The sequence below is a fragment of the Sus scrofa genome, chromosome 7, assembly GCF_054392235.1.
Source record: "Sus scrofa isolate SSC_HxYL_T2T_F1_AM1 chromosome 7, Sscrofa_HxYL_maternal_Yorkshire_Landrace_v2.0, whole genome shotgun sequence".
Classification (NCBI taxonomy): Eukaryota; Metazoa; Chordata; class Mammalia; order Artiodactyla; family Suidae; genus Sus; species Sus scrofa.
Window position 1 is genome coordinate 11,870,790 of NC_139389.1, and position 16,949 is coordinate 11,887,738.

A 16,949-nucleotide genomic window follows, 5' to 3' on the forward strand; every position below is an offset into this window, starting at 1 on the left:
CACTTTCCTGTAACCCCCCTGCAGAGAAATTCCTCAGCCTTAAGCTGGACATTCCTGTCCAACATTTAGCCTATAAATGCAGCTTTGTCATTTACAGTGAGTCCAGCAGGAGACACCATGAATGACTCTCCCTTTCCAACAGGCTGCATGGGAGGAATTTGAAGAATAGGGCCTGTCCCAGTTTTGTGGTGCAGCAGGTCCAGGCCATCTATTACAGCCAATGAAATGAAGCAGACAGCTTGAGGGTCATGGAAGCCATGAGGCAGTTGGTACCATCTGTGATATTTCAGGGCACTGAGTACTGGACAGCTTAGAAGTGAGGGTGAGAGGTTATATGCTAGATGATCTAGGGCATAAAATAATGGGTTGTCTGCAGAAAGCACATGATATCCACACTCAGGGGCAAGGAAGGCACTGTAGGGTGTTCCTGCCTATCACAGAACAGCCTGGCATCTTCTTACCCTCATATATTATATCTGCCTTCTGCTACAATGGGGGAGTTTTTTATTTCATGTCTCTAGAACCTCCTCTGGCAAGGTTAACAATGGAAATGGAGGTGAAGAGTAGGCATGGAGTATACGGGATGTCTATGCAGTAGGGCCAATCTACCTTAAAGGGTTAAAAAGAGGATGCCACCTATTAGCATCTGTGTTAGTTTCTTATTGCTGTGTAAGAAACTAACCACACATTTAGCAGCTTAATGCAATACCTATCTACTAACTCATGATTCTGCTGGTAGAAGTTTGGGCATAGCACGTCTGGGTTCTCTGTTCAGGGTTTCACAAGGTGAAATCAAGGTGTTGATTGAAATCAAGGCATTGACTGGGTTGTGGTCTCATCAGGAGGCTTGACTAAGGAAGAACCTGATTCCAAAGCTCATTGAAGTTGTTGCAGAATTTGGTTCCTTAAAGTTAGAGGACTGAGGCCCTGCTTCCTTGCTGGCTCCCAGCTGGTGGCCACCTGCATTGCTTGCCTTGTGGTCTCCTCCATCTCCGAAGCCAGGCGTGGCAAATGTCCTTCAAAATTCAAGCCTCTTTTGCCAAGAACATTCCTATCACTTTGAAAAGTTCACCCGATTAGGTCAGGACCACTTTCCTAGGGTCAACTGACTTGGGATCTTAGTTACAGCTGCAAAATTCCTTTGCAGCGGCATTTAGATGAATGTTTGATCGAATAACTGGGAGAAGGGGTGTGTACACCAGGCCACAGGGGAATCTTGGAGCACCTCTTAGAATTTTGCCTACAACAGCATCTTAGGTCAAGTTCTGAAAGTGTGCTAGTGAGCATGAGCAGTGCATGGGCCCAGTACCCAGACCATTTCTGGGCACCTCTGCTTCCCTGAGGCTTCCCTCTCTGTGCCCTTTGACACTACAATGCTTGCTCTATAAGGATGGTCTTAGAATTGGCAATAAAATCTTCATACAGTGTATATTTGTTTTGTGCAAGGCTTATGGAAATGTTAACGTTAACTCATTAAGGAGACCTAGGCTGAACGTTCCAAGCAATATACTGTGGGACAATTAGTGCGCGAGAAAAGCTGGTGCGGTTGGAGGAAGAGAAATATAGGAACATTTTAGTGAAAATGGTTTTTACTATACTTTCCACTTAGAAGTTGTATATCACATGCTAATAAAATGAAAATACATCAGAGGACAGGTTTTCTATACATCTTTGGAAAAGGAAAGACCAGTCAGTTCTTTCTGAAATGAGCAAAGACAGAGGTGACTGACAGATGCAGAGATTGGGCTTGGCTGAGGAATGTGGCCTGAGTGATGCTGAAGGCCACATCATAGACCTTGGTGGGGAAGAGGTATAAAAACAAACGAGGGCTGGTTGGGATGAGGAGAGGAGAGGAGATGACAATGGAAGGGGCTTCCAGACATAACCAGTGCTTGTGCGATTTCTGAGCACAGAGTGAAGGTTACTGATGGCAGCATATTCATTAAATGCCAGACACTGGGCTGGATGCTGGGGTACAGACCTGCTCCCTCCCCTCAAAGAGCTCAGGAGTGGGATAGACCAGGACAGGGGCCGATAGTCTTGAGGTCTAGTGGTTAAAGCTATGAGCAATGCACCCAAGAGATGGTGGAGCCCAAGGCACGCACCTAACTGCAACCATGTGTCAGGACAATCCGAGCTGAGTCTCAGAGGAAGACTAGAATAATTTACCATTTATCGGTCCGTTTGCAAGACATATGTGTTGTACAGGTCATGAGAATGCCTATCCAAGTGCCAGACTCACAGGAAACACTCAAGAAATATTAATAGTTACCATCCTCATTGTTTCATACCACGCCCGCCCGCCACCTCCCACTGTATGCTCTTAGAATTTTGGATCTGGAAGGGGTGGAGAGATGATTGGGTCCTATTCTCTTTGTCAGGTGCGAGGTGGAGTGACCCAACCAAAGGCATCGGGTTTGCCCATCACTGGAGTGACTGCCATCCTGTTTCCCATCCTGGGAGCTCCTGCAGTGGTTCTTGACCTGGAGTGTGCATCAGCATGTGAAAAGCTTCATAAGACAGACTGCTGCCCCCTGACCCTGTAGGTCCTGGTCGTTCACTTGATCTTGGTGGGGGCCTGAGAATGTGCATTTCTAAGGAGGTCCCTGGAAACTAATGCTGCTAGGAACTTGGAAACCATTGCTCTGCAGCACACTCTCATTCACCTCTGTGGATGGTGCTTGCAAAGGGTTAACAAAACATCGCATGGTTGGTAATTTTACAACAGGCATTGATGAATGTGACCTTGGCAGCAACTCACTATAGTGAAAAATGGCTACCAGAGGAAAGGCTCTGAAGTTTTCTGTCAAGATGGTGAACAGTGAGGGTTTTAGGAAGGTTGTGAACAAGAAGGAAGCCATTTGCCTGTCCACAACCTCCTGTATCCTGTGCTAGTGATGGAGCAAAAGATAAAGCATTACGTGGAGTGACTAGGAAGTGATGAATACCCACAGCTCCTGGAGCAGAAAGGTGGGCATGCAAGATGCAATTAGGATGATAAAGAACCCCAGGAAGCAGTGTTTAGCAGCAAGCTAGGGACACTAAGGTGAGGAGCAGGAGAGCCACTGCCTGTCTCTCGTGCTGTAGAGCCTGATTATAAGGGGTTCATGATTCTGCCAGGCTCATCAGGATAGAGAAGAAAGGTAATTGGAAAGGTTATTTTCAAGATGTGGGTGTTTGTCTCCCTCCCTGGAAGGATGGAAGCTCTAGCAGTCACCAATAACGGTGTTGATGAGAATTTTAGTGGGTGCTGGGTGGAAAAAGCAATTGTGATTTGGTTTAAATTCAGACTGTGTCTGGCTTGGCTAGTAATTGATAGAGGGAAGTAAATGACCCGAAAGAGGCACTAAGCGTGATTCATAAGCCTTGTGTGAAATTCTAAGGCAGCACAGGTTACATACCCGTGGCCAGTACTGCCACGCAGGAGAAAATCATTTCTAGTGCTGTTTCACCTCCCCTTTCTGCACTCTTTCTGCTATTCTGGACACCCTGACCTCTCTCCAGAGCCAGGTAGATGCTCCTATGCACCATAAAAATTCTCATTCCTTCAGGAAACTTCTGTAAAATAAATTACCCAGATTCATACCAAATAACCAAATGGTGATTTAATCCATCCATTTAGGTCCATGGCTTAACTCTAGTAAATAAGCCTGTACCAGTGGAAGGAAAGCAGAGAGGGTGAGACGGTAGCAGCAGGTGTGTGTACCCGACTGCCTGCTTAGAACCTTCTGTGTGGATGTGTAATACGCACCCCACTTTACATGGCTGAATCTGAGCTGACCTTTGCCTGGTCCCTCACCCCAACATGCTCCTCTTCTGGTCTTCTCCATTGCAATCTATTGCCAAATCCTTTTAAGTCTGCCTTTAAAGTACATCCTTAATTCAACCACCTTCACCTCTCATCTCCATACTCTCACCCTACCCCAGGCCAACAGCATCCCTTGTTTCAAATATGACAGCCTCCCCACTGGACTCCCTACTTCTACTCTCTTTTCCTGCACACAGTTTTGCGCAGAGCAGGTGGAGTGGTCATTAAGGAAAAAAAAAAAATCAGATTATGCTGCTTCTCCAACCTCAAACCTCCAATGCCTTCCTCTAACAACTGGCCTGAAACCCAGTCTTACATCCATCAGGTCCTGCTCTAGCTGGCCCCTGCCTGGTTCATCGTTGTCACGTGCTCAGCCTGTTCTAGTGACCTTGTCTCTTCCTGCTCCTTGAATACTTCTGTTTCCATCCCACAGAATTTGCACTTGCACTTCTTTTCTCCCCTGAACAGGATTTATCTTCGCCAAACCTTGGTATAGCCTATTCCCTCATTTCCTCCACGTCTCTGCCAGATGTCACCTTGACAGGGAGAGAACATCCCTGACCACCACCCCTGACTTCTCTGCCCTTTCCTCTCCTCTATTTTTCTCTATGAAATGTTTTCACTAGCCTGCCAGTGTATTTGTTTATCTCCTCTTGGAGCATAAGCTCTTTGAGGGAAGCGACTATGTCTTATTCATGGCTGTAGCCCATAGTGAGCGTAACGCCTGGCATATAGTAGGTACCCCAAAGTACCTGTTGGAGAAGTGCATGCTGTTTATTAGGCACTCACTGTTTATTAGGTAGGTGCTCGTGGGTGTGCATATTCTGCAAGGCAGGCACCACTGTCATCAATTTACACACGAAGAAATGGAAGCTCAGAGAGGCTACGCACCTTTTTCAGGATGATGCCACTGGGAAGTGGACGACTGGGATCTGCCTTTGGGCCCTTCTGGGGTCCTCTTGTGACTGAGCAGGACCCTAAGGGGCCCTCCTGGAACAGATCCCTCCCTCATATCCTCTGCTATAGCTCCTCTCAGAACAAACGGAACTAACTACTTGATGATCTTGAGCACGAAGCTCTAGACGTACTGGCACCGAAGGACTGATTCCCCATCAACCAATCAGAGAACAGTGCAAGAGCTGATCCTATACCCTGGGACTGCCCTCCCTCACCTGGCCTTTAAAAATGCTTTGCTGAAACCCTCTGGGAAGTTGGGGGTTTTCTGAGCACGAACCACCCGTTCTCCTTGCCTGACCCTAGAACAAACCTTTCTCTGCTCCAAACTCCGACATTTCAGTATTGCTTGGCCTCACTGTGTATTGAGCACACAAACATGCATGTGGCAACACCCTGGAAGACTGAGCAGATTTTCAGGACAAATAAGCCCTCCAGCACATTTCTAATGATGGTGTTAATGGGAATAACAACTAGCTCTTACCAAATGCCAGCACCGCGTCAGGCACCATTTATTTTCTTGTCTACTCTTCCTAATAACCCTTTGAAGAGGTATTTATTATTATTCCTATTTTGTAAAAAGAGGAAACAAGAGGCACAGGCAGGTTTAGGAACTTTACCAAGCTCCTTGGCTAGTAAGTGGTGGAGGCAGGACGTGAAACCAAATAGTTGGGCTCCAGAGCCTTCCCATGTGACCTCTGTTCTACCTGCAGCAGCCAGCCCCACCACGCTATCTTCTCTGCCCCTGGTCTGTGCACACACAATCTCCCTGCCCTTGCCCTTGTGAGGGCTGTGACTTGGTCTGTCTCATCCTTTCCTGCATCTGAAGTATCTAGAAGAGGGTCAGGCACTGAGTAAAAAGTCATGGAGGCTGAAGAAACAGAGGAAGCAGTGAAAATTCCAATAGGAAATTTTTTCTATCATGAAATTGTTTAAAATTTCCCTTTGGAATCAGTAAGTCTTTAACAAATGCTGCCACCAGGAATGCCTGATGTTAAAAAGAGTTGGCCGGTAAGTTTTTGACTATAGAAGCAATGAACAGATGCTGGTGTTTATAAGAAGGAAAAGACTTTCCATTATCTAGAACTCTGTCACTTTGTTCTTTCTACAACATTTTAGACTGGAAAGGAAAGAGCATTGATAAGGGCCAATGGAGCAGATGCAGGGCTGGAACAAACTGAGAAAGTGCATACATTTACACAGATAAAGCATGTGCAAAAGTGTGTGTGTATACCAGTGTCCATGGACAGAGCTGGTACTAAGTATGTGTGTTGTGTGCATGTACCATCATTCAGGGCTTCGTCAGGAAACAGAATCTACATGAGTTACTTTAATAGAGAGACTTTTCTATAAGGAATTGGTTAAACAGCTATTGAAGGACTGGAAAAACAAAAAGGGAATACCTGTGTAACAGAATTAGCAAAGAGGTAGTCACTGCAGGAAGCAGCTGGAATCACTAGGGCTGGGAGGATGAAGGGGAGAGGTTGCAGTCACCAGAACAGAGACGCTTGTGTGGGGATCCACAAGGGTGACAGACCTCTGAGGAGAGCACTGACTGACTGCTGCTGGTACCCTGGGAGCTTAAAGCAGAAGCCTTTGGAGCTGGAGGTTGGAGGGGATGCGGGCTCCGTGAGCCAGGTTCTGGGAGAGTGAAAAGAAGCTGGTAATTGGAACCGCCAGTGACCAGAACCAACCTGCAGGTGCCATGATGAAGGGCTGCTCCTGGGGGTGGGGTGCACGCGGGAACAGCAGCAGGTCCCTTCTTCCTCCCCTTTCCCATCTTCATCCAGCACCCTGACTGCTGACAGGGAGGCAGCCTGCAAAGGACAAAGAGTCTCACCCCAGGATTACTGACAAAATCGTAGAAAGGAGTTTAGAGCTGGGACAACACTTAATGGCAGGCAGACAAAGGTCCTTCACCACGGCCAGTGCCCTGCATAGCCTTTGCAGGTAGATTTACGTTTATCTGGATCTAGACTGTGCACCAAGATGCTTGTCATCAACCTCCCCTAAAGGTTCTACTTCAAAGAACACCACCCTCTGCTCCAGCCTTCAGGTCGTGTCTCTTCTTTACTCTCAGTAATAATAATTTACTCTTAAATAACATTGCTAACATGTATTGATTACTATCTTCTGGGTATGTAAATTTATGAATATTATCTGATAAAAATCTTCATTAAATTATCTCAGTAAGTCTCCTTAACGTCCATCACCACACATAATTTCTTTTCTTTCTGATGAGAACTCTTAAGATCTGCTCTCTTCACAACTTTCAAATATACACTAGTGTTATTGACTAGCCTTATTGTGGGTGATCATTTCACAATATATGCAAATAGCAAATCATTATGTCGTACACCTGAAACTAATACATGTCGATTATATCTCAGTAAAATTTTAATAAAAAAGGAAATAAGCTTTACCATCATTCAGATTCCTTTGGAGCAATTTTAACTAATAATGCTTTTCTTTGCTCTTGAAGACTTACCATTCTGGTTATTACCGGTTGACCCCAATTCAATTCACCCGTAAGACCTTAGACTCTCTAAGACTCATAATTCACAGTTTTCCAAGGAAGGATTCCCCAGACTGCAAGTACCAGAATCACTTGGAGGGCTTGTTCAGATCTAAGGTTCCACACCAGGAATGCTGGGAAAAACAAAGAAACCTTATCAAATGGGTAATTTTTTTTTTTCCCTGATCTTTAGGGCAGCACCCATGGCTTATGGAGGTTCCCAGGCTAGGGTTAGAATCAGAGCTATAGCTGCTGGCCTACACCACATCTCACAGCAACACTGGATCCTTAATCCACTGAGCGAGGCCAGGGATCAAACCTGTATCACGACCAGTATCATGGACGCTAGTCAGATTCATTTCTACTAAGCCATGATGGGAACTCCTCAAATGGGTAATATTTTTATCTCCAGTTTATAGATGAGAAAATGAGGCACAAAGGAATTAAGCAATTGGCCCAATTTTACAAGTTCATATGCGACTAAATTCTGGGACCTGTGCTCTTACTTTTCCTGCTTTATTGCATCTAATTGCTTAGTGAATGGATCTCTAGATTGGCTGCCTTAGGGACTAGAACGAGTTGTGGTTAGAACAGGAGCTTTAGAACCAGAGGCATCTGGTTTTAAGTTTGAGCTATGGTTCTACTACGTGGCAAGAGTGGCAATGGACAAATGCATTAACCTCACTAAGCCTTAGTTCCCTTATCTTGAACATGGGGATAAAGCTAGTATTTGCCATAGAGGTTATTTTTAAGGATTAAATGAGATAATTCATATATATCACTTAGTATCATTTGTTACACAGAAGTGATAATATAGTTGGGACTGTGATCTCTGGAACGGTAAGAGAATAAATTTGTGTTGTTTTAAGCCATTAAATTTGTGGCAATTTTGTCACAGCAACCACAGGAAGCCAATACTCTCCCCAGCTGACTTAGTCCTGCCTGCTTGACTACTTTTATCTCTTTACTTCGCTCATACCTGTATTACTACATGGATAATATTGGATCCTATTGTGTTTTCTTGCTCATCTATCTCTCCTACTAGATAGTCAAACTCCTTGAGGGGAGGAGCCTCAAGAGCCTCAGAGCCAATCAGAGGACAGAGAACCTAACAGGCTTCATACATAATGGGTGACCTGATTAACGTGTGGGTGGATAGGAAAGTGCCTGTTACTCTTCTGAGACATCTTAAGTCTGTGACTATCTCACAGGCTCTTCCCAAGTTACCCTCCTTGGCTTATATGCATTGAATATGGCGTCAAGAATAAATTTTAAAAAGCTATGCTCTGAATACACAGCCACAGAAATGACACATCCGTGATCCCTTTGATATTTCCCCCTATGGTCAGCTTAAAGGTCAAAGCAATAATCTTCCCCTGAAGGATCAAGACTAGAGAGAGGGGTAGGAGGAGGGAGGAAACGTGCAGGGCTATTTCGGAGAGGAGTGCTCAACCAAATATAATTGAAGAAGTGATCAGAATATGCAGCACCTGTTATTTTAAGGAAAATAAATTCATGAGATTCAGATTTCAGCATGACAGCGAAAAAAGGGGATGTTTTTCACATTCTCCACAAGATGCTCTGCAAGACGAATCTGTCGAGAAATGGGGGAAAAGGTCACACCAGACCCAACGGGAAGTCGTGGATGGAATTCGTTCTGTCACATGGCATCATCTCAATTAAAACACTACTGAGGTACTGTCATTTAGACTCTTTCCAGAATCTTTTATATTGAACATTGACAGGTCTTGTTTATTCAATGGGAGAACCTCTGAAATCTTCCCATTAGGTTTGCAGTCTGAGATAATTAATGAGTGAAATGGTCTACTGCCTCTATTTTGACAGCAGCTGTCTTAGATGCGTGAGAACTTGATGGTAAACAAAGCAGTGAGTCCTCTGGGATGCCCAGAGTTTGTGTTATTCTATTGGATGGCGTGACATCTGGGTTCAGTCCATGTCATGCTGGGGTCACAGAGATCTGGAGATCAGACACACTCCCTTGGACAAGGTCTCAGTAACAGGAAATGGGCTGGTGGGAGAAGCGTGGTTTAGGGTAGCGTGGCACCGACACATGGGGCTCAGGATGAGTGATGGGTACTGTGTGGGTTCATAAATCAGCTGGGGGGGGGGTGCATGGCGTAGATTTACTTGTAATGGTTGCCAGTTTCTAAGGTGTAAATATTCCTTCCACCGCTGATTTTAATTATCTAGCAAAACTCTTAAAAAGTTGATGACTGGCTCTTGTTAGCTAGCTTCAGCATACCACTGGATGGGTGCATGCTGCAAAAGGCAGGCAATGGGAGGAATACTCGGTAGGCAGAAGTCCAGATCGAGAAATTACAGGGATAGATTGAAGGCAGGTCTAAAGCCGGAGCTTGTCTGGGGAGTGTGTGATTGTGAAACTGATCCATGATTTACTAGTTTTGCAATGACCTGCAGGAAAGTGGTACGGTTGTTGGCAGTTTTTTGCATCTGGCAGGTAAATGGAAATATGGCTAGAGTCTCTAGAACTGGGAAAAACCAGGAGAGGATGGGATAAAACAGTGGTGACCTTTTATTTTATTTGTTGATGATTTACTATGTGTCAAATGCCATATTGGTGTCTGTTTCTTTAAATTCTCCTGACATCCTTGCAAAACTGGCTTGTTATTTGCATTTCTTAGAGGAGGCTGGTGAGACAGGGAGGGGCTAAGTACTTTCGGGACAAGGTAAGTGGCAAATGCTAGGAATGAATTCCAGGTGTTTCCGACTCCAATTAAGCTGGGAATGGGGGGAGGTCTGGGGGTGGGAGGAGAGGAGGGGACTGGAAGAGGTTGGACAAACTAACCCAGCTGTGGGACTTTTTCCCTAAGAAGCAGTCTCAAGCTTGTGTCAAAACTGGGTGAGATTCCAGAGGCTGTCACAATCCCAGAGACCTAACTTGCTGGGTTTAGCATGAGGCCAGCATCTAAGGCCACCGATAGCACCTGAAGTCAGATGCTAGTCAAGTTAAGATTCTGGGCACTGAGCGCATTTGCAACAAAGCTGTGAATCCCACCGACTGGGGTTTAGGGAGCTGGATATGGCCATAAAACGGAGGGAGCCTGACCAGAAGGAACCAGAGGGTCAGAAGTGCACCTGGAAAGAGTGGGGTTCGGGGCAGAGTTCCAGACTGGACTGCAGGAGGGTATTTCAGAAATGTGAGAGCAGGGAGCCTGATGGATGGGCCACAGAGGGTTGTAGAGGTTACACAGTGACCACCACGTTTTAAGGGTCTTGTTGCTGAACCAAAAGAACGATCAGAGCAATACAGATAAACATCAGTGCCAGGATCCATTAGGAACTGAGGTGATAATTTAAGAATGCAATTCGCTTTGGGCACCCTCAGCAGCTGATCTAATCCTGCCCAGAGAATAGCCATTGTGCATCTGGAGATGCCTTCTGTCCTGCATGGCTCTGTGCAGAGTTGAGGCACAATGAGGTCTCAACCCTCTGCCTTGGTGGTGGGGGGCTTGGGAGTATTGCAAGGATTCTGGGAATCCCTTTATGTATATGTTTTCTCAATCACCAGCTCCTCAAACTATTATCCTGTGGACATTTTACTGATATTTGTAACAAAAGAATTTTATACTTAAAAAGAGGAGAACCATAACAGGAAGGCGACAACTGAGACAAATAGTTTAAAAGTAAATCATTTTAATTAACTGATAATGGGCAACCTAAAGCCTTTATCCCAAACACTGGTGTGTGTGAATGTGTATGAATGTATCTTATGTATCTTATGTATGTATGTGTGTGTGTAGATGCATCCATATGTAGCATGTAAGCATCTGTGTGTGAGTGTATAAATAAATTATGTATGAATGGTGTGTTTATGAGTGCTTGTGTGTCCTTGTGTGAGGCGGGTGGCAAGAGAAAGAGGGCAAAGTGAAGTAGGTCTCTGCCATGGGGCGACATGAAGGCCAAGCAGGAGGAGAATGTTGGTGAAACAGTGGAGAAAGAGCCGGAGGGAGAGACATTGATGAAAGACAGCAGGAATTCAGTGCAGGGACTGAGGAATTGTGGGTTTGCTCCCAGGGTTCCCATGTTTCTCAACAAGCTTCTGATTCCAAGAAGGCCCAGCTTATTAGGGACCATGCAGAATCCATCTCAAGTCCTGATGTCCAGGAAAAAGAAAGGAATGGAGGAGGCCTTGGGGTTGAAGGTCTTACTCCAGACAATCGGGCTAAAGGAACACTGGCAAAGCCTGAGTGTCTGGCCTCCTTCATTTGCTCTCTGGTGGAGAGACCCAACCTACCTCAGGAGGAGGCAGCCTGGGGCAGAAAGCAGGGACAGGGCACTTTCTGCAGCACTTAATCCCAGGTCCTCCCCTGTCCCCGCATAGAGCCTGCCAGGCCCGCTCTGTGTGGGGATGGGTCAGAGGATCCACTGCCATCCTCGGACAACTGTGCTCTTCCAAATGTCTCTTCTTCATTGCCCCACGACATGGAAGTTTTACCCAAACATTTCATTTGTTCTTTTTGTGAGGTGGGATTGTGATGAATGTGATAAATGCTTCTTTTACTATTTCTACTAATTTGTTATTATTATTATTAATATTTTTATTTTTAGGGCTGCACCCGTAGCATATGGAAGTTCCCAGGCTAGAGGTCAAATCGGAGCTACAGATGCTGGCCTATGCCACAGCCACAGCACCACTAGATCCTTAATCCACTGAGCAAGGCCAGGGATCAAACCCAAATCCTCATGGATATTAGTTGGGTTTGTTACCACTGAACCAACAATGGGAACTCCCTATTTATTTACTATTAAATGTAAAAAAAATTTTTGGCTACGCCCCATGATATGTAGAAATTTCTGGGCCAGGGATCAAACTTGTGGCCAGGCAGTGACTCCAGCAGCTTGGAAAAATTTTTGGAATAGTTTCAGAAGGATAGGTATTAGTTGAAGTTAGCTTTGTGGTCCTATATGTGGTCAATCCTTGAAAATGTTCCATGTGCACTTGAGAAGAATGCATATTCTGATTTTTTTTGGATGTAATGTCCTGAAAATGTCAATTAAGTCTAACTTTTTCATTGTGTCATTTAGGATCTCTGTGGCCTTACTGATTTTCTGTCTAGAGGCTCTGCTCATTGATGTGAATGAGGTGTCAAAGTCTCCTACTATTGTATTCCCATCAGTTTCTCCTTTTATGTCTGTTAGTATTTGTTGTATGTGTCTGGGTGCATCTATATTAGAGGCATTTATATTGATGATTGTTATATCCTCTTCTTGAATGGATCTTTTTATCACTAAATAGTGTCCATCTTTGTTTTTCTTTACGGCCTTTGTTTTTTGTTTTTGGCTTTTCTAGGGCCACACCCACGGCATATGGAGGTTCCCAGGCTAGGGTCTAATCAGAGCTGTAGCCACTGGCCTATGCCAGAGCCACAGCAACACCAGATCAGCGTCTGCGACCTACACCACAGGTCATGGCAACGCCGGATCCTTAGCGAGGGCAGGGATCGAACCTGCAACCTCATGGTTCCTAGTCAGATTCGTTAACCACTGAGCTACGACGGGAACTCCTATGGCCTTTGTTCTAAAGTCTGTTTTGTCTGATATGAGTATTACAACTCCTGCTTTCCTGTCTTTTCCATTAGCATGAAATATCTTTTTCCAGCCCCTCCCTTTCCATTTATCTGTCCTTTGCCCTAAGATGAGTCTCTTGTATTCAGCATATTGTAGGCTGTCTACAAACCCACGTCAGGGCAGCAACCCCAGCAGCTGCAGTGATGATGCCAGATCCTTCATCTACTGTGCCACAAGGGGACTCCTCTTTATTTTTAGTATTTTTATTTTTAGTATTTTTAAAAAAGTTTCTTAAACTCTAGTTTTATATGCACCTAGTGAAAAATGGTATATTTAAACCCTGAATTTACATGAATGAAGATAAATGAAAGATTATAAAAGAAATAGTATCTCAATTTTACATTAAAACTGAATATCCTAATTCTGAGGAGAATATTACAACACATGAGGATACCTGGCGCAGAACTAATCATCTCTTTTAAATCAGAGAGAAGTGTACCACATGCCTACAAAAAAATAGGGCTTTAGAGTAGCCTGCTTTAGAATGCAATCATCTTAAGTATTGTCTTACAGACTGATTAACCCAAAAGAACCTGGGGGTGAATCTGCTTTCTTTTCTGAACAGGACGCCTATTCATCATTATTCTATTTGTTTTCTTTTTCTTAAAATGATAAGCCTTGAAATACCAGATTTTGGATAGGAGTTTTCAACTTCATTAGCACAGAACTCTCATAGCTTTATTATAACTTGTTATAAATTTAAAAATGTAATTTATGGGAGTTCTTGTTGTGGCTAAGTGGAAACTACTATCCATGAGGATGCAGGTTCAATCCCTGGCCCTGCTCAGTGGGTTAAGGATTTGGCGTTGCTGAGAGCTGTGGTGTGGGTTGCACACACACCTTGGATCTGGAATTGCTGTGGCTGTGGCGTGGCTGGCAGCTGTAGCTCCAATTTGACCCCCTTCCTGGGAACTTCTCTATGCTGCAGGTGTGATCCCCTCAAAAAAGGAAAAAAAAGTAATTCACATTCATAATAAAACAACTACAAGACAAAAATGAAAAATAAACCTTTCCTTAAATGAATGAAAATAAAGTTAGACTTAATCAACGTTTTCAGACATTACATCCAAAAAAATCAGAATATACACTCTTACCAAGTACACATGGAACATTCTCAAGGATTGACCACATACTGGGGCTAACCTCAAGAAATTTAAGAGTATAGAATTTTTTTTGAGTATCTTCTCAGACCACAATGGCATGAAACTAGAAATCAAGAAATGGAAAAGAAATGGGAAAAAACCAACTACATGCAGACTAAACAACATGTTACTAAAAAAAAAAAACCAATGGGTCAATGAGGAAATCAAGAAGGAAAATAAAAAATACCTCCACACAAATGATAATGAAATCACAACCATTAAAAATCTATGGGATGCCACAAAAGCACTGCTTTAAGGAAAGTTCAGAGAGATACAAGCCTTCCTCAAAAAACAAGAAAAATCACAAATCGACAACCCACCACCTAAATGAATTAGAAAAAGAACAAATAAAACCTAAAGTAAGCAGAAGGAAGGAAATCATAAAGATGAGAGAAGAAATCAATAAAATTGAGATTCAAAAAACAATAGAAAAAATCAATCAAACCAAGAGCTGCTTCTTTGAAAAGGTAAACAAAATTGACAAACCTCTGGCTAGACTCACCAAGAAGAGGAGAGAAAAAGACCCAAGTAAACAAAGTAAGAAATGACAAAGGAAAAGTCACAATAGATACTACAGAAATATAAAAAACTATGAGAGAATACTATGAACAATTGTATGCCAACAAATTTGACAACCCAGAAGAAATGGACAGCTTTCTAGAGACTTACACCCTGCCTAAACTGAATCAAGAAAAAATAGATCAACTGAACAGACCGATCACTAGAAATGAAATTGAATATGTCATAAAAACACTCCCTGCAAATAAAAGTCCAGGACCAGATGTCTTCCAAGTGAATTCTACCAAACATACAAAGAGGAACTTATACCCATCCTCCTTAAACTTTTTCAAAAGCCTGAGGAAGAAGAAACACTCCCAAAGTCATTCTGTAAAGCCACCATCACCCTAATACCAAAACCAAAGATACCACTGAAAAAGAAAATCATAGGCCAATATCTTTGATGAATATAGATGAAAAAATTCTCAACACAATTTTAACCAACCGAATCCGACAACATATACAAACATCATATACCACGACCATGTGGGATTCATCCCAGGTTCACGAGGATGGTTCAGCACAAGCAAATCAATCAACATCATACACCACATCAACAAAAGAAAAGTCAAAAACTACATGATCATCTGAATAGATGCAGAAAAAGCATGTGACAAAGTCCAACATCCATTCATGATAAAAACTCTTACCAAAGTGAGTATAGAGGGAACATACCTTAACATAATAAAAGCCATGTATGACAAACCCACAGAAAATATAATACTCAGTGGAGAAAAGCTGAAAGCCTTCCCACTACAATCTGGAACAAGACAAGGATGCCCTCTCCCACCACTTTTATTCAGCATAGTATTGGAAGTCCTAGCCGCAGCAACAAGACAAACAAAAGAAATAAAAGGTATCCAAATGGGAAGAGAAGAGGTAAAATTGTCACTCTATGCAGATGACATGATACTGTATTTAGAAAACCTTAAGGACTCCACACAAAAACTACTTGAACTGACCAACAAATTCAGCAACGTAGCAGGACATAAGATTAACACTCAGAAATCAGTCGCATTTCTGTATATAACAATGAAATATTAGAAAAGAGATACAAAAATACAATACCCTTTAAAATTGCACCCCAAAAATCAAATACCCGGGTATACACCTGACCAAAGAGGTGAAAGACTTTTATACTGAGAACTATAAAACATTAAGCAAGGAAATTAAAGAGGATTCAAAGAAATGGAAAGATATTCCATGCTCTTGGGCTGGAAAAATTAATATTGTAAAAATGGCCATACTACCCAAAGCAACCTACAGACTCAATGCAATCCCTATCAAATTACCCATGACATTTTTCACAGAACTAGCACAAACAATCCAAAAATTTATATGGAACCACACAAGACCCAGAATTGCCAAAGCAATTCTGAGGAACAAAAACCAAGTAGGAGGCATAACACTCCAAGACTTCAGGCAATATTACAAAGCCTCAGTAATCAAGACAGTGTGGTACTGGTACCAAAACAGACATACAGACCAATGGAACAGAATAGAGAACCCGGAAATAAAGCCATGCATGTATGGTCAATTAATCTTTGACAAAGGAGGCAAGAATATAAAATGGGGAAAAGAAAGTCTATTCAGCAAGCATTGCTGGGAAAACTGGACAGCTACACGCAAATCAATGAAACTAGAACACATTCTCACACCATACACCAAAATAAACTCAAAATGGCTGAAAGACTTAAATGTAAGACAAGACACCACCAAACTCCTGGAAGAGAACATAGGCAAAACATTCTCTGACATCAACCTTACAAATGTTTTCTCAGGTCAGTCTCTCCAAGGCAATAGAAATAAAAGCAAAAATAAACCAACAGAACCTAAACAAACTTACAAGCTTTTGCACAGCAAAGGAAACCATAAAAAAAAAAGACAACTTATAGAATGGGAGAAAATAGTTTCAAACAATGTAATTGACAAGGGCTTAGTCTCTAAAATAGACAGACAATCTACGCAACTCAACAGCAAAAAATGGCCATACTATCCAGAGCAACCTACAGACTCAATGCAATCCCTATCAAATTACCCATGACATTTTTCACAGAACTAGCACAAACAATCCAAAAATTTATATGGAACCACACAAGACCCAGAATTGTCAAAGCAATTCTGAGGAACAAAAAACAAGCAGGAGGCATAATTCTCCCAGACTTCAGGCAATATTACAAAGCCACAGTCATCAAGACAATATGGTACTGGTATCAAAACAGACAGACAGACCAATGGAACAGAATAGAGAACCTGGAAATAAACCCTGACACCTATGGTCAATTAATCTTTGACAAAGGAGGCAAGAACATAAAATGGGAAAAAGACAGTCTTTTCAGCACATATTGCTGGGAAACCTGGA

General features: G+C 43.0%; 1 protein-coding gene across 3 annotated transcripts in view; it reads right to left on the reverse strand.

Moving 5' to 3' along the window:
* LOC110261786 (uncharacterized) overlaps positions 1–16,949 on the reverse strand; it is a 321,102-nt gene that overhangs the window by 90,896 nt on the left and 213,257 nt on the right. For all 3 annotated transcript variants that reach the window (XR_002346325.2, XR_014809663.1, XM_084967495.1), the window contains 2 exons: positions 7,251–7,411; positions 6,457–6,579 (listed from right to left, as the gene is read on the reverse strand). Coding sequence is in view for 1 of the 3 variants with exons in the window: in XM_084967495.1 (XP_084823621.1) it covers positions 6,457–6,469 (13 nt within the window). In the remaining 2 variants the exon portion in view is untranslated. The remainder of the gene's footprint in view (positions 1–6,456; positions 6,580–7,250; positions 7,412–16,949) is intronic.